Source organism: Rhinolophus hipposideros, assembly GCF_964194185.1.
Source record: "Rhinolophus hipposideros genome assembly, chromosome: 1".
Lineage (NCBI taxonomy): Eukaryota > Metazoa > Chordata > Mammalia > Chiroptera > Rhinolophidae > Rhinolophus > Rhinolophus hipposideros.
The window spans coordinates 78,792,541-78,818,941 of NC_138047.1; the positions used below are offsets into that span (position 1 = coordinate 78,792,541).

General features: G+C 37.5%; 1 protein-coding gene across 10 annotated transcripts in view; it reads left to right on the forward strand.

Moving 5' to 3' along the window:
- Positions 1-26,401, forward strand: part of NPNT (nephronectin) — a 77,825-nt gene that overhangs the window by 47,055 nt on the left and 4,369 nt on the right. For 8 of the 10 annotated variants that reach the window (XM_081050627.1, XM_081050625.1, XM_081050630.1 and 5 more), the window contains 3 exons: positions 387-782; positions 19,058-19,144; positions 19,633-19,731. In XM_081050627.1, the coding sequence (XP_080906753.1) occupies positions 387-782; positions 19,058-19,144; positions 19,633-19,731 (582 nt within the window). Of the gene's footprint in view, positions 1-386; positions 783-19,057; positions 19,145-19,632; positions 19,732-23,135; positions 23,325-26,401 lie in introns of those variants that run through there. The other 2 variants (XM_081050634.1, XM_081050626.1) reach the window with 1 other exon arrangement.

Genomic DNA, 26,401 nt, shown 5'->3' on the forward strand with positions numbered 1-26,401 from the left:
TTCACATTTAAGAAAGTTAAAAATCATTGCATTTTAAAAATAATTGCATTAAAAAAATCTCATTGATTTCTGCTTCCACTTTACAAATACTTATAACTATTTTTGTGTTTGAAGTAATATATACTTATTTAGAAACACCAATATAATTTTTGCTTCCATTCACAGGATAAATATGTATCATATATCTATATATTTGTATCTATATGTATATACATATATGTATTTGTTATTTGGAAACCAGCATGAGTTACAGTAGGGGAACACTCTAAATGTGAAAAGTAAGCCTAGTTTGCACATATTTTGATGTGTTTGTTTTTTTATTATTTGTTATTTTACTTTCTAGGAAGAGATGGTTATACACTAATTTAAATCTTTTGGCTCTTTAGATATTCCAAAAGTCATGATTGAACCTTCTGGTCCAATTCATGTACCACAGGGAAATGGTACCATTTTAAAAGGTGACGGAGGACACAGTAATTGGATTCCTGATGTCGGAAGTACTAGGTGGCCCCTGAAGACACCATATATTCCTCCTGTCATTACCAACAGTCCCACTTCTAAGCCAACAGCAAGACCTACACCAAAGCCAACAACATGGGCTACCCCACCCCCACCCCCACCCCCACCCACAGAACTCAGAACACCTCCACCACCACCAACCCCAGAAAGACCAACCATCAGACTGACGACTGTCGCACCAGCTGCTACCACATCTCCAAGACGGATTACAGTTGACAACAGGATACAGACAGATCCTCAGAAACCCAGAGGAGATGTGTTCAGTAAGTCATATAAATGTTAGCACATTTTTTGAGTTTTTTCTAGTTTTCTTGAGGTATAGATAATTGGTATACAGCACTGTGTTAAGTTTAAGATGTACAGCATAATGGTTTGACTTACATATATTGTGAAATGATTACCACAAGTTTTGTTAACATCCATCATCTCATATAGATACAAAAAAAAAAAAAAGATTTTCCTTATGATGAGAACTCTTAGGATTTACTCTCTTAACAACTTTCCTATATACCATGCATCAATATAAACTATACTCATCATGTTGTACATTAATTACATCCCTAGTATTTATCTTATAACTGGAAATTTGTACCTCTTTGACCACCTTTATCTAATTCCTCCTTCCTGCAGCCCCCACCCCTGTACCTCTTTTTTTATTTTATTTTATTTTTTAATGTTTTTTTGCTTCATTTATTTTGTTTTTTTTTTTATTAGTTTCAGGTGTACAAAACAATTTAATAGACATTTATCATTTATATCCCTCACACAGTGAAAACTCCCCTCCCCCCATCTACTACCCCGCTGTTACCGCATACAGCCATTACATTTCCACTGGCTTTATTCCTAATGCTGTACCCCTGCACCTCCAGTAGCCACAAATCTCACAAATAAAATCTGTTCTCTTTCTCTGAGTTTTTTTGTTTTTAATTCTACACATAAGTGAGATCATATAGTATTTGTCTTTTTCTGACTTATCTGACTTATTTTGCTTAACATAATCCTCTCAAGGTTCATCCATGTTCTTGCACATGGCAGAATTTTCTTTTTATAGCTGAAAAATATTCCATTTTGTGTGTATGTGTGTGTGTGTGTGTGTGTGTGTGTGTGTATAACATTTTCTTTATTCATCCATCAATGGACACTTAGCTTGTTTCCATGTCTTGGCTATTGCAAATAATGCTGCTATGAATATGGGGGTGCAGATATCTGTTCGACATAGTGTTTTCATTTTCTTTGGATATATTTCCAGAAGTAGGACTCTTGGATCATTATGATGGTTCTATTTTTAATGTCTTTGAGGAATCTCCATACTGTTTTGCATCATGGTTATACCAATTGACAATCCCACCAACAGTGCATGAAGGTTCTCTTTTCTCCATATCTGTTATCTCTTATTTTTTTTTGATGCTAGGTGTGAGATGACATCTCATTGTGGTTTTGATTTGCATTTCCCGAATAATTTGTAATGTTTTCATGCACCTATTGGCCATCCATATATCTTCTTTGGACAAATGTGTATTCAGGTCCTTTGCCCATTTTTTAGTTGGATTATTTGTTGTTGTTTCTTTCCTGTTGAGTTGCATGAGTTTCCTGTGTATTTTAGATAGTAACTATTTCATAAGTTGTCTTTTCATTTTGTTGATTGTTTCTTTTGTTGTTTAAAAGCTTTTTGTTTGATGTAGTCCACTTGTTTATTTTTGATTTTGTTGCTTTTGCTTTAGGTTTCATCTCCAAAATATCATTGCCAAGACCCTTGACATAGGTAAAAATGTCAAGAACATTTCTATCAATGCTCTTTTGGGAGTTTTATGACTTCAGGTCTTATAACCAAGAGTTTAATCTATTTCAGGGTATTTTTTGTGAATAGTGTAAGATAGGGGTCTGGTTTCATTCTTTTGCATGAATATCCAATTTTCCAATTTACTCCATTGAGTATTCTTGGTTCCCTTGTCAAATATTAGGTGACCATATATGATTGGGTTTATTTCTGGGCTCTCGATTCTGTTCCACTGGTCTATATGTCTGTGTTTATACCAATACCATACTGTTTTGATTACTGTAGCCTTATAGTATAGCTTGAAATCAGGAAGTGTGATGAGTATCACCTTGTTCTTTCTCAGGATTGCTTTGGCTATTCGGGGTCTTTTGTGTTAGTACATTTTTATAAGCTCTTTATGATGACATTTCAACCACAGGTCATGCATTGAATAAGAATCAAACTCATAAAAAGAATTAGCTGTACAAAGTATAAGTCATATATGTATATTGTTAAGTATTACAAAGACCTGAATAAAAGTCAGTCAATTGAGCAAATAAGAATGTGTGTAGAAATGGAAGGAATATCAAAGTCATATAGTAGATCACAGCTCCTAACCAGTATGAGAATGCTCCTAACATATGCAGATCTACTTGAAAACTCTCAGAGATTGGGAACTTTCTATATCACATGTCATTTAGCTTTTAATTTATCCATTCATTCAATCAGTAAACATTTTTTAGTGTGTTTTAGAATGTCAGGCCCTGTATTAGGTATTGCAAAGATAAAACAGAAAAGGTTACAATCTGGTGGAAAAGACAGTAAGTAACCCAAAAGATAACTGTGGTATAGGACATCATGGGAGTAGAGAGAAGATGTACCTACTCAGTTTTGGGGCAGGGAGTATTTGGAGTGGAGGAGCTTTCTGAGTGGAATGGGACAAAGAGGATGAGAAAAGGAGGCATTATAGTTAACAGACTACAACAGAAGCACAAAGGGAGGCAGCAGCATAGCATATGCAATAAACTGGCAATAAACTGCTAATAAACTGGAGGGTTCAGACAGGGACTGATGAGAAAAACTAGATAGCTTCCCCTTGTATTTTCTGTAAACTGGTGGTTAGATCCGGACTGGAGCTAGAATAAAGACTCCCAGGGTTTTCATAGATTATTGGGTAAAGGTGGAGATAGAGGATATAGGTAAAGAAGCAAGTTTTGAAAGAGGAAGAATTTGTTCCCTTATTACCAGATAGAAATTTGCAATTTTACAATTGTTCTCTGTTCCCTGTATTTTTCCATTTGTCATGTTTCACTTTGCTTATTCTTAGCCTCCTTTGCATTCACTCCTCTCTCCTCTCCTTTTGATATTACTATTTTTTTGTTTTCCTTTTCTCATTTCCCCATGATGGAACTAAACTTTGCTTATTTTATATTGAACACTTTTGTAACTTTTTTAGCAGGTGAAGAAAAACACTGATGTTTGTGATTTTTTTTTTTTATAAAAGAGAAAAGGCTTATTTTTTGCATATGTGTGACTCTCGGTTAAATTTTTTCTTCTAGAGCATTGTCCATTTAAAGAGAGATTGAGATTCTCTAATTCTGATGTAGTTGTAATTGTGTATGTTTTGGGCAATAAATATATTTTATAGGAATTTGATGGTAGCTTTAATAATATATTTTATATGTGCATATCTTATTTTTTGAAAAGCATATTTTTGTAATTTCTGTCGTCTCTCCTTTTCTTGCTCCCTCTCCTCCTTCTCTCTGCCTCTGTCTGCGGTCTCTCTCTTTCTTACTCTATTTTTTTTAATTCACCTTGTGATCATACAATAGAATTTTATTCATGAGTGCTTAAGGAAATATAGTATATTATTCTGTTGCTTTAAGGTAGGGTTATAAAAACTTGGCTATTTAATATAAAAGTCACTCAAACATAGATATCAACATCTTTCCAAGTCTTTTAATGTTTTCTACTTTATAAAAGTCTCCATTTCTTCCCATTATTCCTCTCGATACCAACACTCGTATGAGTTAAAAATAACATTGAAGTTTGCCAACAGAATTTAGGAGGATAACATTGGGGAAACATGGAGTTCCAATGATGTTTGAGAGCACTCATTCTAAAAGAGTGTGATCTTAAGACCTGCCCTGGGAAAGAATGACCTTGATCCTATTCCAAGGCTGTTGCGTGCCACAGATAGCATTGCTGCCTTTTGACACTCCTCCCCCAAATTAAATTCCCCTCTCATTTTTTTTTAATATTTTTTTTATTTTTCAATTACAGTTGACGTATAATATTATGTTAGTTTCAAGTGTACAACATAGTGATTAGACATTTATATAACTTACAAAGTGATCACCCTGATAAATCTAGCACCCATCTGACACCGTACATAGTTATTACAATATTACTGACTATATCCTTATGCTATACTTTATATCGCAATGACTATTTTATTAGGTTATTTGTTTGCTATTTAAAACTATATATTTTTAAATTCTGTGTTTTTCCTCCTATATAAATAGTTTTAAAGATTTTTATTAAAATATAGCTAATATACAATATTATGTTGTTTTTAGGTATACACAATAGTCATTGAACATTTATATCCCTAAAGAAGTGACCACCATGATAAGTCTAGCAACCATCTGACACCATACCACACTATCACATTATTGACTATATTCCCTGTGCTGTATATGATATCCCCAAGACTGACTTGTTTTATACCTGGAATTTTGAACCTCTTATTCCCCTTCACCTTCTTCTCCCTTTTTAAAAATTTTCAATTACAGTTGTCATATTATTTTAATTTCAGATGTATAGCAAAGTGGTTACTCATTTATATAATTAAGAAGTGATTCCCCCTGACTAGTCAAGTACCCACCCGGCACTATACATAGTTATTACCATATTATTGACTATATTCCCTATGGTTTATTTTACATCCCCATGACTGTTCTGTAACTACCAGTTTGCACTTCTTAATCCCTTCACCTTTTTCACCCTGTCCCCCAACAACTCACCCATCTATCACCCCGATAAATCTAGTACCCATCTGACACCATATAGTTATTACAAAGTTATTGACTGTATCCCTTATGCTATATCCTACATCCCCAGGACTACTTTGTAACAAACAATTTGTACTTCTTAATCCCTTCCCCTTCTTTCACCCACACCCCCAATCCGCGTCCAATCTGGCAACCATCAAAATGTTCTCTATCTATGAGTTTGTTTTTATTCGTTTGTTTTGTTCTTTAGATTCCACATATAAGCAAAATTGCATTGCATCTGTCTTTCTCTGTCTGACATACTCCATTAAGCACAATACCCTCCAGGTCCATCCATGCCTCTGCAGATGGGAAGAATCCATTCCTTTCCATGGCTGAGCAATATTTCATTATCCATTCTTGCATTGGCAGAATGGCTACCTCCTCATCTTGGCAATTGTAAACAATGCTGCAATGAACATATGAATGCATACTTCCCCTCGAAGTAATATTTTGGGTTTCTTAGGATAAATACTCAGAAGTGAAATTACTGGGTTCTTTGTCTCTCGTTATAGCCTTTGTTTTAAAGTCTATTTTGTCTGGTATAAGTATTGCTAACGCACCTCTTCTCTTTGTTTTTTTGTTTCTATTTTCATGAAATACCTTTTTCCCATTCCTTTACTTTCAGTCTGTGTGTGCCTTTCAATCTGAAGTGAGTCTCTTGTAGGCAGCATATGTAAGGTCTCGTTATTTTTTGTTTTGTTTTTGTTTTTGTTTTGTTGTTGTTGTTGTTTTTTAATCCATTAAGCCACCCTATCTTCTTATTGGAGCACTTAATAATCCATTTACATTGAAAGTAATTGTTGATATGTAGTTATTGCCCTAGTATCATTCATATTTTTTATCTTTTTCTTTTCTGTCTTAAAGAAGTCCCTCTAAGATTCCTTATAATATTAGTTTAGAGGGGATGAACTCCTTTAGCTTATTCATGTCTGGGAAGCTCTTTATCTGTGCTTCCATTCTAAATGATGGCTTTGTTGGGTAGAATAATCTTAGTTGTAGGTCCTTGCTTTTCACCACTTTGAATGTTTTCTACCAATCCCTTCTGGCCTGCAAAGTTTCTGTTGAGAAATCAGCTGACAGTCTTATGGGAGCTCCCCAGTAGGTAACTAACTGCTTTTCTCCTGCTGCTTTTCAGAGTCTTTCTTTGCCTTTAACCTTTGGCATTTTAATTTGATATGTTTTGGTGTGGGCAGCTTTGGGTTCATCTTGTTTGAGTCTCCAGCACTTCCTGGGCTTATATATCTATTTACTTCATCAGGTTAGGGAAGTTTTCCACCATTATTTCTTCCAATAGGTTTTCAATTCCTTGCTCTCTCTCTTCTCCTTATGGTACCCTTATGATGTGAATGTTGGTACTCTTGATGTTGTCTCAGAGGCCCCTTAAACTTTTCTCATTTTTTTTTCTTTTTGCTGTTCTGTTTTTGTATTTTCTGCTACCTTATTTTCTAAAACACTGATTCAGCCCTCTGCTTCATCTAATCTGTTGATTCCCTCTAATGTATTCTTCATTTCAGTTACTACATTCTTTATTTCTGACTGGTTCTTTACTTATCTCCATCTTTGTTGAAGTTTTCCTTGAGATCATGGAGATGCCTTATACAGTGTTTTGAACTCTGCATCTGATAGATTGCTTGTCTCCATTTTGTTTAGTTCTTTTTCTATAGCTTTGTTTTGTTCTTTTATTTGGGACATGTTTCTTTTGTCTCCCCATTTTGGCTGCCTCCTTGTGTTTGTTTTTAAGTATTAGGTATGGCTGCTCTATCTTGCTGTCTTAATAAAGTGGCCTTATGTAGTAGGTGTCCTGTGGGGCTCAGTTGCATTGTCCTTTTGGTCACCTGAGCTGAGTACTCCAGGTGTGTCCCTTGTGTGGGTTGTGTGTGCTCTCCTGTTGTAGTTGAGTTTGGTTGCTGTTTGCACATCAGCAGGAGGGATTGATCCTCAGGCTGGTTGGTCATGAGGACAGGCTGTGATTATAGTGGAGGAGCTTTTGTGCAGGGGATGATCCTACATAGCAGGATTTGCCTTAGCAGTGCCCTGGTGCCTACCCAGTCTGCCCTTTGGGTATGTCATGCTTGGACCTGGCCACTGGATATGCCAGCCCTGAAGCCTCCTGGGAGGGGACCCACTGTGGGCCAAATTCAGCCACAGCTTACACCCAGCCAGGGGCCACCTGTAATGAATGAACAATTCACAGAGGGCAACAGCCTGTGCTGTGCTTAGAGGTGCCTATAGAGTTAAGCTATGAAACAAAAACTAGCTGTTTCTCTTGCTGACTTTTGGCAGCCCAGAGGTAGGGGACAGGCTGAACCCAACTGCTTATTTGGGTTTTCTGAATCTTTCAGAGATTTTAGGAAATTCTGCAGCATGAGCCAGGGCAGGCCTTTGTCCGGAAAAGCCACTGGAAGCTACTTGAGTGTGCCCAAAAGTTGGGTGGGAGAGGTCTCAGAATCACTAGGGGGGGAGGGGTGAATGAATGATTTACCTAGATTGATGGAGACGTAGATATGGTGACTGCATGTGTCTCCCACTGGGAAGGGCTCAACAAAGAAACAGTGGCTTCCGCCAGCTCCCCCAACCAGGAGAAAGCTGCCACTCTAGCCCTCGCCTGAGGCCAGACAATTCAGTTTCTGGAAAGTTTCTTTCCATATTTGCTTGGTGCCTTTCAAGCTGCTACCCCAGCACTGGAGGTCACAGCAAGTGAATCCATCAAGGAGTAAGTCCATGCATGGGCCCCTTAATAGGGATGCCTGGGACTCCAGCCACCCTCTGTCTCACTCAGCCACAATCTCTGCTGGTTTTCACAACCACAAGTTATGGGGACTTTTCTCTCCAGCACTGAAATCCTGGGCTGGGGAGCCTGGTATGGGTCTTGGACCCTTTGCTCCTTCGGCAAGCGGGGGTGGGGGGAACCCCTGCAGCTGAGATAACCCTCTTTTAATGGTTTCACTTGGGTGTGGGACCAGCCTGTTCTGTGTCTGTGCTCCTCCTACCAGTCTCAAGGTGGCTTTTTCTGTATGTCGTTAGCTGTAGGGCTGCTGTTTGCTAGATATCAGGCGATTCTCGGTGATGATTCTGTAGTTATAATTTTGATGTGGTGTAAGAGGACGCAAGCACAGCAGTTACCTACTCCACCATCTGGACAGGAAATCCGCCCACCCATTTTTTAATGTAAGAAATAGTTAAGAAACAACCCCTTAAACAACATTTCTTATAGGTATAAACAAAATACTGTTGAAGGTGGAGTTTTTGTTCTGTTACTATTCCTGCTAAAGAAAGAGATTCAAAACATCCAAAATGTTATTTAAACTTCCAATAAGCAGTCCAGATAGGACCATTATAATAGTTTTTGGCATTTTAATTTGGGGCCTAAAAACTTTAAACAATATCAATGAATTACCCAAGTGTGAAACCCTTATGAGGTTTTTTTTTAAAAAAATTATCCCAATTATATACAGAATCTCTAATGGTGACTAAAGTCCCTTCCAATAACCCATCCAAGTATTGTTTGACTTTTTTCTCTTTCTTGTATTTAATTCAAATTCTTGAAATTACAGTTTACCTCTTCAGTACAGTCAGGTATACAGCTGGTCATTGTCACTAGACCCCACACTCCAGGTATTCAAGGAAAATTCTCAGGAAATAACTCACCTGTTTCATCTTGGGGTTTAGTAATTTCTGTTTCATAAATCTTTCTTATAAATCTTTCCTTAGAAATACTGTTTTTAAATCCACTTAGCAATCTTTTTAGCTTGCCTTTAAACATCCTTTGTTTTCCAAATCTGTCCCAAACTCTGTGGCCCAAAGATAATAATAGATCTGACCCAATATTAATTGCAAGGGGAATCTTTTTAAACCTGATTTTCTATTCTAAATTATTTCTCTCTGTTGCCAGGTCTGCTATAGGGCAGATTTCTGGACAGCCATTTAACCCCCAGGTGTTTCCCCTCAAACATTCATACAGGGCCTGGTACATAGTAGACACTTAAAAATATTTGTTAATTTGAATGAAATGGAATTCTATATCGGATTCAATTTTCTTCAATCTAAGTAATCCTTCATATGCTTGAACTAGCCAGACTTGTTGATTTGATAGTCCCTCCTCAAACGATCAGTTATTTCAGCTGATGGTCTTCTTCTATCCTGATACAGTTTAATATAGCCATTGAAAAAGAAACATTCTCTAGAAAACTCTAACTCTACTTCTAAATTTTAAGAATGATGTTGAAAAATAGTGAAAGGCATTGGAAGGGAATATGAAAATAAGGTTGAGGCATATCAAACTGAGAGGTTTTCAATGACAGCTAAGGATAGAACACATGAATCGGAAGTTCCAGTTTTGATTCTCAACTCTATTATGAGTTATATGACTTTGGATAAATTACCATGCTTTCCAGCTCAATTTTCTCATCTGTGAAATGGTGGTAATACCCATAGTCTTCCATTCTCATACACCAGTTTCCAGGATCAAACATAATGCAAGTAAAAGTGTTTGTAAATTATTAATTACTATGACATACAAAAGATTACTGTCTTTTACAGGAATGACTGTGATGGGTAGCATTTAAATAATATGTGTGATTAAGAAAATAACCCTTTATGTATGATATAAAATAGTAAGCATAATTTCAATTTGAGGGACCCTACATTTTTAGACTGAACAGAATTGAATTTTTACATTGAATAGAATTATAATCAGACGTATTTGCAGGACTAGCCCTGTGGGCCTGATTGAGCAACACTCAAGTTCCTGGATAGCATGAAATTATTGTTCTTTCATTAATGGGACAGACCAATGCTTCTCAAAGTGTGTTTCCTGATATCCCAGTTCTCTGGGATGTTATGCAAGTGTAGGGCTAGAAAACTTCTGGGGTCAAATAAAACTGACAGATCCTAGGTTTAGTCAACTTATTTAGTTAGGTTTGTTAACCGTATGGCTTCTTAATATGCCAATGGGCATTGTGAATCTCTCAGACAGGCTTATAATATGCATTAGTTCCCAAATGGATTTAGCCTTGGGATTATTTAACTGTTGGGATTAGAGTTTATAACCAACTTCAGGCTAGGCTGAGCTGAACTAAGCAATGTAGAGACCACTATCCGTAATACCAAATAGCCCTCTCCCATTAGCTCTCATTTGCATGGTTTCTGAGACCAATGGGTTGGTCTTGGACTCTGGGAGAGCCTGGTGGAAGGGTAGAGTTGGGAGGGCAGAAGCTGTTGAGAAGACACAGAGCAAGAAAAACAGATTTAATTTGTGGGATGCTTGTCTTGATACCTGAACTATGCTGCAGGGAATTGTTAAAAAGTCGGTGACCAAGAACCAAAGATAAACATCTGGTCCCAGAGCAGATAAGGTCTAAACACTTTGTACAGAACCTGAAGTAAAGGAAGACAGGGAAAATGCATCCTAGTCTAGCAAAACAATGAACTATTATGCAAATATTATGATGGTTTTTGAAAAAATATTTAATTACATGGGAAAATACCCATGTTATAAAAACATTAAGTGAAAAGAATATGGAAAACTATATCTACTATCCGAGCCATTAGGTATAAAATACATGTCTACATATGTCTGGATGAATATAAAAGTCTGGAATAAACCGAAACAGTAACCATGGATCTATCCAGTTTTATGATATTTTGGATGATTTTCATTGTCTTTTTGTCATCCTCATGCTGTGTTTTTTTAAAAACATCTCTCCATCCCCACTGTCAATTGTCACAGTAATTCAGTTATAGCAATAATTCCTTCTCTCACTCTCCCCAGCCAGAGTGAGCTGTGTGCTTTGAAAAACTACCCGAGTAGATTCTAATTCTTAATCATGTTAATAGTTTTAGAACACACTGGCTTTTAAAAATTCATTAAAAACTTCTATTTTTAACCTTGCACAATTTTCTTTACAATTGACTGTGTCAGGTGTGTCCAATTTTAGCAGGGAAACTCAGGTTACTACAAGGAATATAATATCATTTGGACCGGGAAACAGATTTTTTTTCAGTGTTGTCAGAGTCTGTTTGAACCACAGCAACTCAGGATGCTTTTTTAAAATGTAGATTCCTAATCCCTCCAGTACATTTACTACATCAGACTGTCTAGGAAAGTATTGCTCAGACTTCACTGTATGTACAAGAAACATGGGATCTTGTAAAAATGAAAACTCCCATTCAGTGAGTGGGGTAGGACATGTGATTCTGCATTTCTAACAAGCTCTCAGGTCATACCGCTGAACTGCCGACCACACTTTAAATAGCAGGGCTCTGAGAGCCATGACAGCTTCAGCCCAGCAGAACTGTGTCCTCAATGGAGACAGGTGTAGCCAGATGTGGAAGGTTTAAAATGTAGCAATTACGCCTAATATGTAGTATGTAGCTCATGGCTCCAAGAAAGTGAAGAAGACAAGTGTTGCAGAATAAAGATTATAGGATATACTATATCCAGAGGGTGCCAAATATATATATATATATATATACATATTTTAAGAAAGGAAAAACTATTAAAGTTGTAATGCTCAATATACCGATAACAAAAGATGAATACAAGTCACGTTTAACTTCTGCAATTACAAGAGGTGCTCAAAGTGGTTACCAGCAGCATCCAGACACTTCTCATTATGGCAAACTACCGCTTGAGCAATGCTAACTGAAGTGTCCACTTGTATACATTTTTTTTGGTACCCCCGGTATATCAGGTGCTTTTCTGAGTGGCCATATCAGATACCAGACTCATTGTTGCTGTGTTATTCTAGGTCCTGAGAATGTGTTGAAACTCCAAGTACCATGCAGTAAGAAGACTGTTTGCTTTTTACTGATTGCTGCTTTATTGCATGCTCTCTACAGGTTCTCTCTCATATCCATTCTACAGGTTTGACAGAGTCTGTAGCTGGTGTGATCACATTGGTCTTAGTCATGGAAACATGGTCTCTTTTCTGATTCTCTGTGGTGATGCGTGAAAAGATTCTATCTGCTGCGGGGTGAAAAGGTCTTCAAACTAGTTTGCTTTCTAGTAAACAGCAAGACCTACAGAGACCCTAAGGAGAGGCTGACATCTCCCTGAAGATTAAATTTTTGCTAGTGTTTTGAAAGAGTGAGTTGTCAGTGCTTACAGGTCAGGCTCTGGTGCAGTGACTTCCAGAAGTTTTCAAGTTGTTCATTTATATTTTAATTGGTTCCTATGGTGGCTGGTAAAGGAAAAAAAAAGTTCTCTCTGGAAAGTAAAAATTGAATGCTTGGTGAATGTGACCCAAGTCAGAAATCAGATTTTTTTTTTTTTAAAAAAGTCGTATACACATTTGTCTATAGTCGTAATAAAAAGTGTTGTGCTCATAGCCAGTCTGTGATTCGGCTCATGTTACTAAATCTCCCTATGCCTTGATTTCCTCATCTGTGAGTGGGGATAATAACAGTATCTACCTCATTGGGCTGTTGTGAAAATAGATGAGAGAGCGAATGTAAAAGTCTTACTGCAGTGCTTGGCATATAATAAAAACTTAATGCATTATAGCTATTACTACTTCTGTTGATGTTGAATTCATTTATGTGGTAATAACATCTACTTAACTCACAAAAATACAGGCCTATTTTGTGTTCTGGTTCCAATGTTTATATTTTTCTGATGCTTTTTATTATGGTTGCTTACATTTTAATGGTATTTTTTGCTAACTAGATCCCTCTGAAGCAAGTTGACTTGTAAGTGTAAGCTATTGGGTGAGCAGACAAAATGAAAACAGGAAGCTGCTACTTCATATATCGTTATTACCAAATACCTGGACTATCCTGTTTTATTTAGGTGCTTATGTTTAGGTGATTTGTTTAAGTGTTTATCTAGTTGAACAATTGTGATGCTAAAATAGAGACAGCATCACCTCAACTTCTTTACTGTAGAAAGAGTGACAACAGCCTTTTCAGAAACAAATGTGTCTAGATGGGAAATTTACACAATGGGTCTGATAAATAACAGAAAGAAAAAAACACTTTCTTCCTTTAAAGTGACTCTTTTGGCCTGAGAGCATTGACACCTATCCCCTACAGGCCAGGTGTTCATGCTGTACCCAGTTCCAGCAGCCCTGTCAGAGTCTGCTCCCTACCCTTGTTCTGGACTCGTCCTGACAGAGCCTATCTTAGAAGAGAGAAAGGGAACAAAACCCTAAGCGTGCTCTCTTAATCTGGAAATGTTGGAGTATCATCCTTATGGTCATACCTAGAAAAGAACCATCTTTTAAATACTTTGTTCTTCTGGGATTTTCCTAGGCACTGCTTGAAGTTGTTCTGAAATTTTATTAAAGGAGAAATAGGTGAGACAAAAATTGGGCTCATGATTGAGTAGCTGTGTCTATGTTTCACTTTTCACGAGGGATTTAATTTTTTCTATTTCTGCTCTTTACCCTCAGCCCAAAAGTGTCTTTTGAACTTTGTGGATTCCTTCCTGTGGGATGAAAGCTTTGGCAAAGGCTTTGACAAGGGCTTATTTCTGTGGAGACCAGCAACCTTTTTTTTTTTGTTAGTAATCAGTATATGGCTAAGGGTTTTCTCTAATGTGGTTAAGGAAATTTCAGAAACTCTTTTCCAATCCTTTTGTTTGCTTCTCTCTGGTCATTTAAAGTTTTGATGCATATGTTCTTCCTCTGGAAAGGGGGAAGATAGGGTCAGGGGACTGAGGAGAGGAGGAGGGAGGCAAGATGGCCTCATAAACTCTCGGCACTCATCCCCACGCTGTAGTCTCCAAATTTCCCTATGTTTGCCACCTGAAAGAGCCTTCAGTATATTAGGAAATGACATGTGTACCATTCTCTTTCAATGAACTAAACCTCTAAGCATAGAAAGAATTTAAGACACTGTTATCTTTAACCTTTTAGTCCAACAACAAATGCCAGAACCGGCCTGGCTCACGTCATGGGAGCCACCCGAGAACAGAAACCAAATTTGCAAAGCCACCTTTAATAAAAAGTGCTTACCCTTTGCTGTAGTTAATCTTTGGAAGAGGGTTGTGGGTGGGAGGTGCATATGATAATATTTACTTTTACTTCCCTGTGCTTACTCAGTGCTTTTTGGGTAAAATATATAATTGACTATTTGGGAAATCTCATTTATGAACTCAGGTTCTATATTAATATTATCATATCTCTGGGAAAAATTCAATAGAAAGTGCTGGCTCAAACTTTCTTTTAAAGAAGTTTCTGCTTATTTGTGTGGCCGATTTCTCTCACAGGCTCCAGAGCCCCCCAGACATAGGAAAGCATTCTGGGCCCCTAAATCCGACCCAACCATGTTTTTATCCAGCTGGCTGCTTGCTTCAGTGACTGGGATTTCCCTTCTTTTAATTCATGAAGAAGGTTGTAAGAAGCAATGGACAATACATTTTTTGGTGGGTGAAACATTGACCAACGGAAGAGAAATTTTGAGGAAATCATTCTTACCAAGGCCACATGAACATTCTTTAGTTAATGTTGGTCATAACTGCCCTCTGACCTCCATTCCCTCCTGTTGTTCATTCTCCGTGCTACAGCCAGAATGCTGTACCTCCTTTTGGCACTCCTCTGTTAAAATTCTTCAGAGGCTTCCAGTTTCTACCAGAATAAAGTCCGAAATCTTTACGGGGCTTTAAAAGGCTCTGCACAGTCAGTCTGCCTTTCCAGCTTCATTTGGGGCACTTCTTTCCCTGTGAGCTCTGCAGCTATAATGAGGTTTCAGTCTCCAGGGAACTAGCTCATAGTAACTCATCCTTAATGTCCTGATGTAAGCATCACCTCTCAGAGACGTCATGCTTCCGTCCTCCCCCAGCCAGCATAATCTGCCCTGCTTCTTCTCACCCCCATGCTCACATAGCTTCTTGTACCTCTCTTTTAAAGCATTCATTACCTGGGCAAATTGTTTGATGTCTGTCTTCACCTCTGGAATATAGACCCCATGAAGGCAAGAGTATGTTCACTGCTTTGTGACAAGCTCTTAGCCCAGTGCCTGGTTCCAAGCGAAAGCTCCCTTTCTTGATTGATTGATTGATGATTGATTGGCTGGAATAGAGGGAGGGAAAGTGAAAAGATGGTAGTGGAATTGTATTGTTAGATTTTCTCTTATTCTTTTCACTTCCAAAATTATACCATTCTAATTCTAAGAATTAATGGTCCAACTACAGAGAATAATTGATATGTATTTGTTTTTATAATATATATAGTATATAGTTAAGTTGACTATTAGGCAAAATATGATGCAGGAAGGATTATTAGAAAAATCGTATATTGGCATCTATCCTAGTTATATTTCTGTTTTCAGGCAAGTCATTTATTTTAACATTTTCTGCATCAATTCAAATAGCTCTCTGGATCAAAGAATATGTTCAAATTACACAAATACATTTCAATTTCATAGCCTCATATTTAGCAAACGATATCAAGCCTCTGTTCAGAGTTCCCTTTGAGCAACCAAAATACAAATAACAGACATACGGTTGCTATGGGATAGGGTCTGTATATGTGTTCTGATAGAACTCTCTTTTTGTGTTTTAGGTGAGTTTTTTTAATAGAAATTCTTTTTACAAATAACATAAAAAATTTAGTTACAAAAGACAAAACAAATCAACAAATGAGAAAAATATCACTTTTATTTCTAATACTCAGACTACCACTATTAGCATATTGGTGTATTTCTTATCATTCTTTTTTCTAGTCTGATTTTTTTGTGTGTTCATTTGTTTTTCTTGTACATACTTGAGATCACATTGCTTGAATGATTTTTTTCCACTACTTATTTTACTTCGTATTTTCACATAAACTATAAAATGTACCAGGGAGTGGGTAGTGTATCTTCTTTAGACACTTTAGTGGGACGTTGAATCCATACTGGTATGTGTGAAGAAAGAGGATTAAGTAATGTGGCAGAGCTACAGAGGAGAGCACACAGAATTCTAAGAACAATAGATGTTGAGAATTTCAGGTCTCTGAATTCCTTGGAATGTTTCCCAATGAATTGCAGTAAAGATGTGTATTATCATCTGCTGCTGAATGAAATCGTTCTTGGAAACCCAGTTCCTAAAATACTAATGAACCACCCGACACTTTGCAAGTTTTTAGATGACTAATTCTTTGGGTTGCTATTTTCCAAATGTGTGGTCATGTCCCTTTTTCTCTCTTCTTCCTCATCCCAGACTGCTGTGTCTAGTTCTCAGCATCCTCCAGCCACTGTGCACTCATTTCTCTAACTGTACAGAGAACTTTCTTAGTACTTGAGGCCTGAAATGCTCCCTCTTCCCCCAACACCAACCCAACACTTTGCTTGGAAGTTTCCGTGTTCTTCCCCTCTCAGTCTAAATGGTGCTTCCTCAGAGAGGACCTCTTTGATCTCCCATCATAAAACAGGTCTCCTGCACCAGGAAACCTTGGGACTATTCTCTCCCTCTACACCAAGACTTCATTTGCTATCTGACAGTCCTTCATCTGGAAAAAAGTGAGCTGACAAGCTGTCATAATGCCCCTAAAATATGGTACCATGTAAGATTTGAGCTATTCCAATCCAGAGATAATTTAAGTTACAACAAAGGAACAAAAAAATGAATGTTCTATAAAGTTTTTCAAACTTTGTCATGAAAAATGAAGCCTACTTGCCTACAACTTTGCACTATTTCCAGTAGATAAGAGGCAGTCTCCCTCTAAGAGCCTCAAACAAGGAAAGGAAATCTATAATTGGATGTCTTCACTGTCAGTCTTTTGGGGTAAAAGCGAACGGCCAGTTGCCTCACCCTGGATATATGTGACTCACAAGCTAGATATATGTGACTGTGTGGAGGGAGGGAGGAAGGGACTCTACTGTCTGGGCTTTTGAAACAAAACGGAAACAAGCTTCAAAGCAGTAAGCTAAAAAAAAGAAAAAAATAGTACAAATATTATAGGATTGTTATTAAAAAAAAGTTCTGCTAAAAATAACAGGAACATCATTGAAATAGAACGCTTTTGACTAACATCTGTTCCTTAGTGTTCTGCATCTTTTACACAGTGCCTTATAAAAACAGAGCTACTTAATTTAAGTTCTGTCAAAAAAAGGGAGTATCCCCAGGTTTTTAGCCAAGAATTCACCTCCACCACCACCACCATTCCCACACTCCCCATTTTCACCCAGCCACAGTAAAGATGAACTGGGACTTTATGGAAGCTGATCAGAGTGGGAGGTCTATGAGAGGAGCTGGGCTCATGGAAGTGCATGAGAACACCTAGTTGAACTCTCTGGCCCTAATTTACTTTTCATAAAACTCTGTAATTCTAACTTCCTGTCTCTGGCCCTAACTTCCTTTTCATAAAACTCTGTAGTTCTAACTTCCTCTCTCCCTGCCTTAAATAGCCTCCATCTTAGCACACAGAATGTATACATGGCTTGCTAGGTCTGCACATGCTGGTGCTGGATTGCAGCACTTGTTTCTTTTTCCTGAATAAATCCTTTTTGATGATCGAATACCTAATTGTTCAGTTGACAACATCATCTAATGTTTTCCTTCCTGCCCCATATCAACATTGAGAATCTTCACATTCATTGATCTGTGTGTTTAACGTCTGTCCTTCCCATTAGAGTGTTGGCTGCATGAGAGCCAGGGCCTTGTAGGTCTTGCTCACGCCTTTCACTCTGTCTCCTCGGCACTTGTCTTCCACAGCACTTGGCACATGGGTGGCCATCAAATACACATTAAATGAATAAATAATTAAATGAATCCATTTTTTTAAAAAACAGATTCTTAAGCTCTCTATCCCACTTGTTTCATTTAGGAAAAGGGTTGACAAAGTACACAAGTTTCTTGACAAGATCTTCACATTTGTTCAGTAAACACTTACTGAGTGCCTGTCACCAGGTCACACCCTGGAAATGCCACATGAATAAAACATGATTGATGTCTTCCAAGACCTCAGAGACAAGCAGAGTTACAGACACACATGTGTATAAATAACTGCACTTCTTTATAAAAGAGTGGAAGAAAGGTATGAAAACAGGAGCCTTCGAACTACAAGGGGGAAGAATTTAATTTGCCTGGGGCTTGAAAGTTTTCACCCAAGCAATGATATTTATGCTAGGCAAAGAATGAAGAGGGGATGTGTAGTGGGTTAGTTAGCAGGAAGAGAGTATCCCAAGCCCAGGTCAGGGTCAGATGAATGGCAGGTTTGGGCAGTATTAGGTACTTTGGGGTGGGGCTGGTGGAGAAGGGTTGTGAATGCTGCACCAAAGTATGTGGATTTGACCTTAAAGGAGCCAAGGTACCTGCTTAAGCAAAGGAGGCCATGGTAGGAAATCCTGGTTAGAGTGCACCAATGTGCAGAGTTCACTAGAGTCAATACTGTAGTTAGAAAACCGAACCGTTCACTGCAATTACAGGCATTTTCAGTTAAAATGTCCTTAATTTAGAGTTTGTACTGCATCTTTCATAGAGATGAATTTTTGAATATCATCAAGGTGAATATTTTACTAGAAATTGGTAGCTCTTTTAAAATGTATTTTCCAGATGAAGACCTTTCAATGTATTTTTAAGTTGAATGTTAGAAACTCTTGAAAACCATTTTTTATTTGTGCCCAGATAAAAGTTACAGTATAAATCACTGCAGAACAAACTTCATGAATCTTCATGTGAAATGTAATTAAATATTTGGGATTCCTCCAGATGACTAAGTGCCCAGGTCTTTTTCATCCCCTGCCCCTTCTTAAAGGTAATGCTTCTTTATCAACACCTCATTAAAACAAAACATCTCTCTTGCAGTTCCGCGGCAGCCTTCAAATGACTTATTTGAAATATTTGAAATTGAAAGAGGAGTCAGTGCAGATGATGAAGCAAAGGATGACCCAGGTAGATACTTATATTCTTAGTACCATTATAATGATGTTTTATTGTTGCACTCCATTTCATGGAAATAACTTTTAAATTGTAGATTCTTTGGTTACATCTGAGAAAATTATAGACTTTTTTAAAACTTGGTTTCCTCTGTAGTTAAATCAGTTGAGCAAAAATAATTGAGTCATCATTATCTTCTTGTTAAAAAATGTATTAAAGCAGCATTTAAACTGAGGAGGAAATCATATTTTACAAGTAATGATGTAACAAGATCATAATTTGGCAACATTTGTGTGTTCTATTTTTATAGCTGAGCACACATGCCCAATTCTGCTGCAAAAGATTTATGTGATTTTCTTTTGATCTCCTGGAGAAAAGTTCTGGTGGGTTAGTTAAGTGTGGATAGGAGAGAACACTTGTACAGATAACATTGTTCACAAATGCATTTCTGTTGTTAGTGGTTGGTTTGTGGATTACTCATATTTCTGGTCATTTCCTTGCAGGCATCCTGATACACAGTTGTAATTTTGACCATGGGCTCTGTGGATGGATCAGGGAGAAAGACAGTGACTTACACTGGGAACCAGTAAGGGATCCAGCAGGTAAAACCAATTACCAAACTCTAGGACACATTTCAGTGTGATCCTATTGGTAGCCTAGTTCTGCTAATCAAGTATACTGTAACACATCTATGTGTTTACTTAATAAAGAGGGTAAAGATCTTGTCCGGCATTCATATTCCATTTTTTAACCTAATTTGTTAGCTGTCAACTAGAATTATATTATGGGAAGATGAGCAGTTCCTTAAAAGGCCAACTACCCTGTTTCCCCAAAAATAAAACCTAGCCGGACAATCAGCTCTAATGCATCTTTTGGAGCAAAAATGAAAATAAGACCCGGTCTTATCTTACTATAAGACCCGGTCTTATAAGAGACCGGGTCTTATATTCATTTTTGCTCCCAAAGACACACTAGAGCTGATTATCTGGCTAGGTCTTATTTTCAGGGAAATACAATACTATCTCTCAAAAAGCTTGGTAAACAAAACACCTGAATTCATTCTAACACACAATTTTCAACTTACTTGTAGTGCCCCATTCCCAAGCATAAAAGTAGTCATCAGCCATGGTAATAGTGCCTGGTTGTTTTCTCAATTGTGTCTTTCTTTTCTTTTCTTTTTTGAAAGATTTGAGACATAGTTGAAGGGGACAGTACAATTTCTGTGAATAACTCTCTGATAAAATTTTCAATCTAACTTGCATGACCTTGGAAAATTAACAGACTTTTAAATTGTATACTTCCTGTTAATCTAAAGTTTAGTACTTACAAGATGTTTTGTTGTCTTGTGTCAGAAAGCAAAGCTACATATTGTTGGTTTTTTTCCCTCCCCTCGGTAATTAAATCTTTTGTGGATGAGGTCAACTTAATGGAAGGATGAGGAGTTTGGTTTCTTTTCTTCCTTTTTCTACTTCTGACTCTAAATTTAGGAACGAAACATACAATTTGTGAAAAAGTATGTTGTTAGTTTTAAAAGCCTGGTTTTTAAATATTACCCCAGGTATTATATAGAAGAGCACAAAACACACAAAAGTTAACTTGAGAGAGGATATGCTCTGTTAAACCAGTTATTCTCAAACATTAGTGTTTGTGCAAATCAGCTTGGATCCTTGTTAGAATGTAGATTTTGATGCATTTCTAACAAGCTCCTTGGGGATACCTATGGCACTAATCCTTCGTGTACATTTTGAGTAGCACAGTATTGAAACCTTAGTTTATAAATATAATTTACAAATATATTTATTATATCCCCTCAGATCGAAATATATAGAAATATTTTAAAATGAAATTTGAGGTAAGCTTTTAAAAATATGGGTTTCTTTTTAGATTTCTTTTAGCCACAAAGTAATTTTTAATGAAACACATTCACCTGGTCCAGTCCCTCTCATTCTCTTGTGTTAACCCTCGTTCATTGAAGGTTAACTCTGAGAGGACAACATTATCATTTATGTCACATATATCTGTGAATTAGAGAGAAGCCAACATTTACTTAATACCTACTATAGTCCTGACTCATTCCTTATTTCATTAATTTTATTCAATATCCTCTTATCCACTCTGAAGCAGGTAATACTGTTTTTATTTCACATAGGAAATAAACATCCTCAGACAACACATAAACATCCTAAGACCACAGAACTAAAGAGTGGACCTCACGTTCAGACCTCTCTAGGCTGCCCACACTGCCTCCCAGGTAGTTCAGTGCCCAGGATATCTGTAACATTATTCTGGGGTTTTCACTCTCCCACAGTCTAGCCTCTGTCTCCTGTGGGGTGTATGATCTGATGAGCCTGTCTCAGGCCTGTGGATTTGACTGACCACTGACCTGGAGTATTTTGCTACAGAAAGAAGGATTAATGGCAGCCATGTATTCAACAATATTCATGATCACAACAAATTACTCTTTTAAGTAAGGTACATTGGAGAGAGTCATTCGTGCTAAAGTCAGAAGAATCCCTGACACATCTATGTAGGTAGTCTATGTAATACTCAATTTTTAGAATTCAAACACTATATTTTAGAACCAATTTAGTACTTTTTGATGTTTATTCATGACATATGTAAATGTCTAAATTTGTGGTGACTCCAATTCCACTTGCTCTCTGATAGAAAAAAAATGAGAAGAGGATGGGAAATTAAAATGGCAGGCAAAAAAAGTAGGAAATGGTGATTTAGCTGCAACAGTACAGAACAAATGGAAAGGACATGGTGGCTGCTGGGGTGACAGAATAGCTCGTGATGATTGGCTCTGGAGGGTGCTCTTCTGGGGTTGCTCCAGGTTTTTACCAATGACTTGAACCAACTGGATGTTGCATTTGGATATGGAAGGCATAGTAACCAAACTGTGGATGGCTCAAAGCCAGAGGAGAATGTGACTGTGCTGACATAACTAGCTCTGCACGATTAGATCAATAGGTCACGTTTAAGAGGGTGACATCTAATGGGGATGAATAAAAGGTCTGGCTCATGGTCTAGAAACCAACTATGCAGTTATGGGAGGGGAAGAAGTGCCTTAGCAGTAGAATGAAAGACTTTAGAATTTTAGTGGGTAAAGAAATCAGTGAGTGAACCCTGCATGTTTCTGCCTACAAGTTGAGTCATTCCTCTAGAACTATGGTATTTTTTCCAGAATGGAAAGTCTACTTTGGTGGGTTCTCTACGAGAAATAAGTGTAGGTCACTCAAAATGACCTGGATGGAGAGGTGTCTCAAAGTTTGTAGAAAAGCAGAAGAAGAAACCAGACTGTTTAGCCTGGAAAAGAACTACTGGAGCAGGGTTGCTTTTCAAATACTTGACAGACAACATCTATCACTATTGTTCTGTGACCATAAGGGGATGGAAGTCAGATCAGTAGGTGAAAACTACAGAGATTGATCTTGGTTCACTCTCTGAAAAAACTTCCCAATAGTCAGAGCTGTCTGAAAATTGCTCAGGCTGACTTTGAAGTAAGGAACTCTCTGTCCCTGGAGGTGTTTTGGTGACATATGGAACGATGTTGCTTTGAGAACTGGATAAAGGTTGGATTAGTAAATCTCTTATACCTCTGAGAGCCTCTTAGTCAGAATGGAATGCCCAGGTGATCCCAAGGAGATTAGTGAGCAGGATTCCAGCTCGGAAAATGGATGAGAAGACCAAAGGAGAACAGAGAGATGGAAGAAGGGTAGGAGTACATGGCATGCGTCAGGGTGGAACTGCAGATGGGCTTTTTAGAATATGTTGGAGGAATTCTAACCACACACTGATGGTAAAATACTAATAAAGCTTATTATGAAAAGTACCTATTTTTCTTCTAGAAGGTTCAGGTGAGGGAGGGTGTGTGTGTGTGTGTGTGTGTGTGTGTGTGTGTGTGTATCACATGCTAAGACCAGAGAAGAATATAAACAATTTAATGAATTATTTCTGAGTATTATCTAATTACCAAGCTAATTGTTTCCTTGTTTCTATCTAGATTATCCCATTTATAAAGGAACATATGTTTGGATTGCCACAGTTATGACTGATTTTAATGTTGTGCATTTCTTATCCAAGATCCGGATATGCAAATGTTCTCATATGCTAATATCTCCAAGAAAGCCCTCAATTAAATAAACTTACAACTTTGAGAAAGAGCTGTAAAATAAATGCATTTGATAGTTGCACTGCCTGGTGCTCAGAGGTTTTGTTTATCACATTCAATCTTGAAGTTGGTTGTGAGATAGTGAAATTCCTATCCATTCCTCTAGGGTATGGAAAATTGTGCTACCAACAGATGTGGTGATTCACTGTAGGCATGTAGCTGTGGCCCTGAAGACACACCCTTCTCCTATAGATGTCAAGGCTGGACCTGGGGCTCCTTCCCAGAACCAGGATCTGAGGATCGAGGGTTAAAGGCAACCGACTCACTGCTCTGTCTGCTACAGATAGCCACAAGGAATTCACTTAAATATATAACAAGTATGCCAGCATGTACATACAAGTATGTCTGTTGCAGCATTAAAAAGCCTTATTTTGAAATCCTTGTAAATGGAAAAATAAATCAACAATGAAGATAAAAGCTGCCTCTTAGCCCTGGCTTCCAGTTGCCCTTCCCAGGTACAACTGGTTTCTTGGTTATCTTTCCCAGGACATATTTGTCCACATGACAGCAAAGCACCTTCTTCTGTACCTCGTTTTTGTCACTTAATGATACTATCTTAAGAGTTAACATGAAGAACGAGGACTTTGAAGCCAGAAAGCCTGGGGTGAAACCCAGCACCCTGGCTTACTAGCTCTGACCTTGAGCAAGTCACTTAATGGGATAATCAATAGTATCTATTCAACACATGTAAAGCATTTAAAGCAGTGCCTGGCCCAGAGTTACCATTAAAATAGTATTAGCCCTATACTATTGAAGATTGTCCTATATCTGTACATATAGAACACCCACGTTATTAATGGTTGTTACTCCATTACTCCTTGGATGTCGCACTTGGATTTAACCAGCCATCCACTGAGGAACATTTCAGTTGTTCCCAACTTTGGTAGTTCAAACAATATTGCAGTGAATAACCTTGCACACATACCATTTCATCTATGTCTGCATATATCCGTAGGATACATTCCTAGATGTGGAATGCTGAATCAAAGGGAACTTGTATTTTGAATTTTGATCAATTTTACTACATTACCTTTTATAAGGATTATAAACAATTTACACTCCCACCAATAATATTTAAGAACCATCTCCAATACAGCTCTTATAAACTACTTTTTAAAATCTTTACCAACTTCATAGGTAAAAAGTCATCTCATTTTAATTTATTTTATTGTGAAAAGTTGACCATCTTTTCACATTTTAAGTTATTTTTTTCTGAGATGCCCTTTATTTTATTTTGTGTTTTTATTGATTTGTAAGTTCATTATGTAAAAAATGAAACAGTCCTTTTTCATGTGCAAATATTTTTTTAAAAATTTTTTTGCTTGTCTTACAATTACATGGTATCTTAAAATGAAAATTTGGAAACAATGTTCTTCAGTAAGAAATTGGCTAAATTATTAATGGCATACTTGCAGCCATGAGAAATGTATTTGTTGACATTTTAGAAAAATGGCTGACATCTGAAAAAAGCAAGTTATAACACTGCAAAAATGTTCACAGCGCAGCTCTACAGAGGAAGAGCAATTGTAGCCTCATTGATCATGTTTTACATTGTAGAGTTTTAAATACCTATACAAAAGGATGATTTGACTTTTATTAGGACGCCTTGGTTTCTTAGGTTGTCTTCTGGCAGCATCTGGCAGAGTGATAGTAGTGTGCATTCCACAGCGACTTAAGATAATCCTTGGTTTCTTAAAACTTACAGTTTAACTGTAATAACCTTATATCTTAGTCTTAACCAAAATACCTGTGATGATTCAAAAGCTGACTTATGGGAAGACATTTAAAATCCATCTGAATATTTTGGCCCAAAATACCATTTGGATTAATTTGGGGGCGGGGGGGTTGGAGGGTGGATGGTATGAGGATAAGAAATTGTGTTTGTTGTTGGTGATTGAAGTATATGACTCAAAGACCTCTTTCCCTGTAGTTTTTTGTTCGTTTTATGTTTGCTGTATTTTTGGAACATCATTATTCAACACATGACATTAAACTCCTACCATATGCTGGGAATGTAATGAGGTGGTTTGGGGGAAAGGTTGCTTCTGACATGAGAGAGTTCACAGTCTCCTGGGGGAGAGAAGCATGCAAACCACTGATTCCAGTCTGAGGACAGCAAGTGCTGAACAGGGGGTCAGGCAGTCCTGAACTCAAACCATTACTCTGCCACTCACTGTCTGGGCAACTTCGCCTCCCCAAGCCTTAGCTCTGTGTCTGCAAAACAAGCCTTCACTTCCCAGGCTGTTCACAGAGTTTGTGGGATGCCGCCCCAGAACTCTCCACATAGCCTGGCATAGAACTGCACAGATATCACCTGTTTGGTTCTCTGACTGCTCAGAGGGCACTTGGAAGAGGAGCATAGGAGGACATCCCAACCCTTATCATGTCTGACACAGATTGAGCATAAGAAAGTGTTGATCTTTTCACTGAAAAATAAATGGGGTTCCTACCCAAACAGACACATGAGTTCAGCATTCCAACCACATTTTCCCATGGATAAATCAGTGTTGAAACACAGTGTGTCTTTTCAGTTGGCTGCTGTAAAACAGCCTGAGAGGAATGTCATTTGTACATGGATTGAGTTTCAAAATAGTACTTGAAACTTTCCCTCTCCTGAGAAGCAGCTTCCCTCACTTGCTGCTGCTCAAACATCCCCCCCCCCTTAATTGCAATTCCTATAACAGTAGGGGAGGAAAACTCTGTAGCCCAAGGGATCTGAGGACAAAGTGACCTGTCCAGAGTGACAGTTTTATTAACATTTTGTGTTCATGTATATGTCATTGGGAATTATATTAATTATACTATAGTGTATCGTATAGTATATACTATATTATAGTATATATAGATATCGTAGTATATTATAATATATAGTATATGTATTATAGTTTATATTTTATTATGTTATGCATTTGTTTTGATATATAAACATTGTAAACTACTTATCTCCAAATAAGTCTGATGCTCTAAGAAGATATGGAGGGTTTCCAGAACACGTCTGCACTAGTGTGAGAAGCATAGCAAACCGACTTTTTTAAAGGACTGTTCTCTCTTTAAAGATTTTAAAAAATGAAAAAAGAGAAAAGAGAATAAGCAAATCT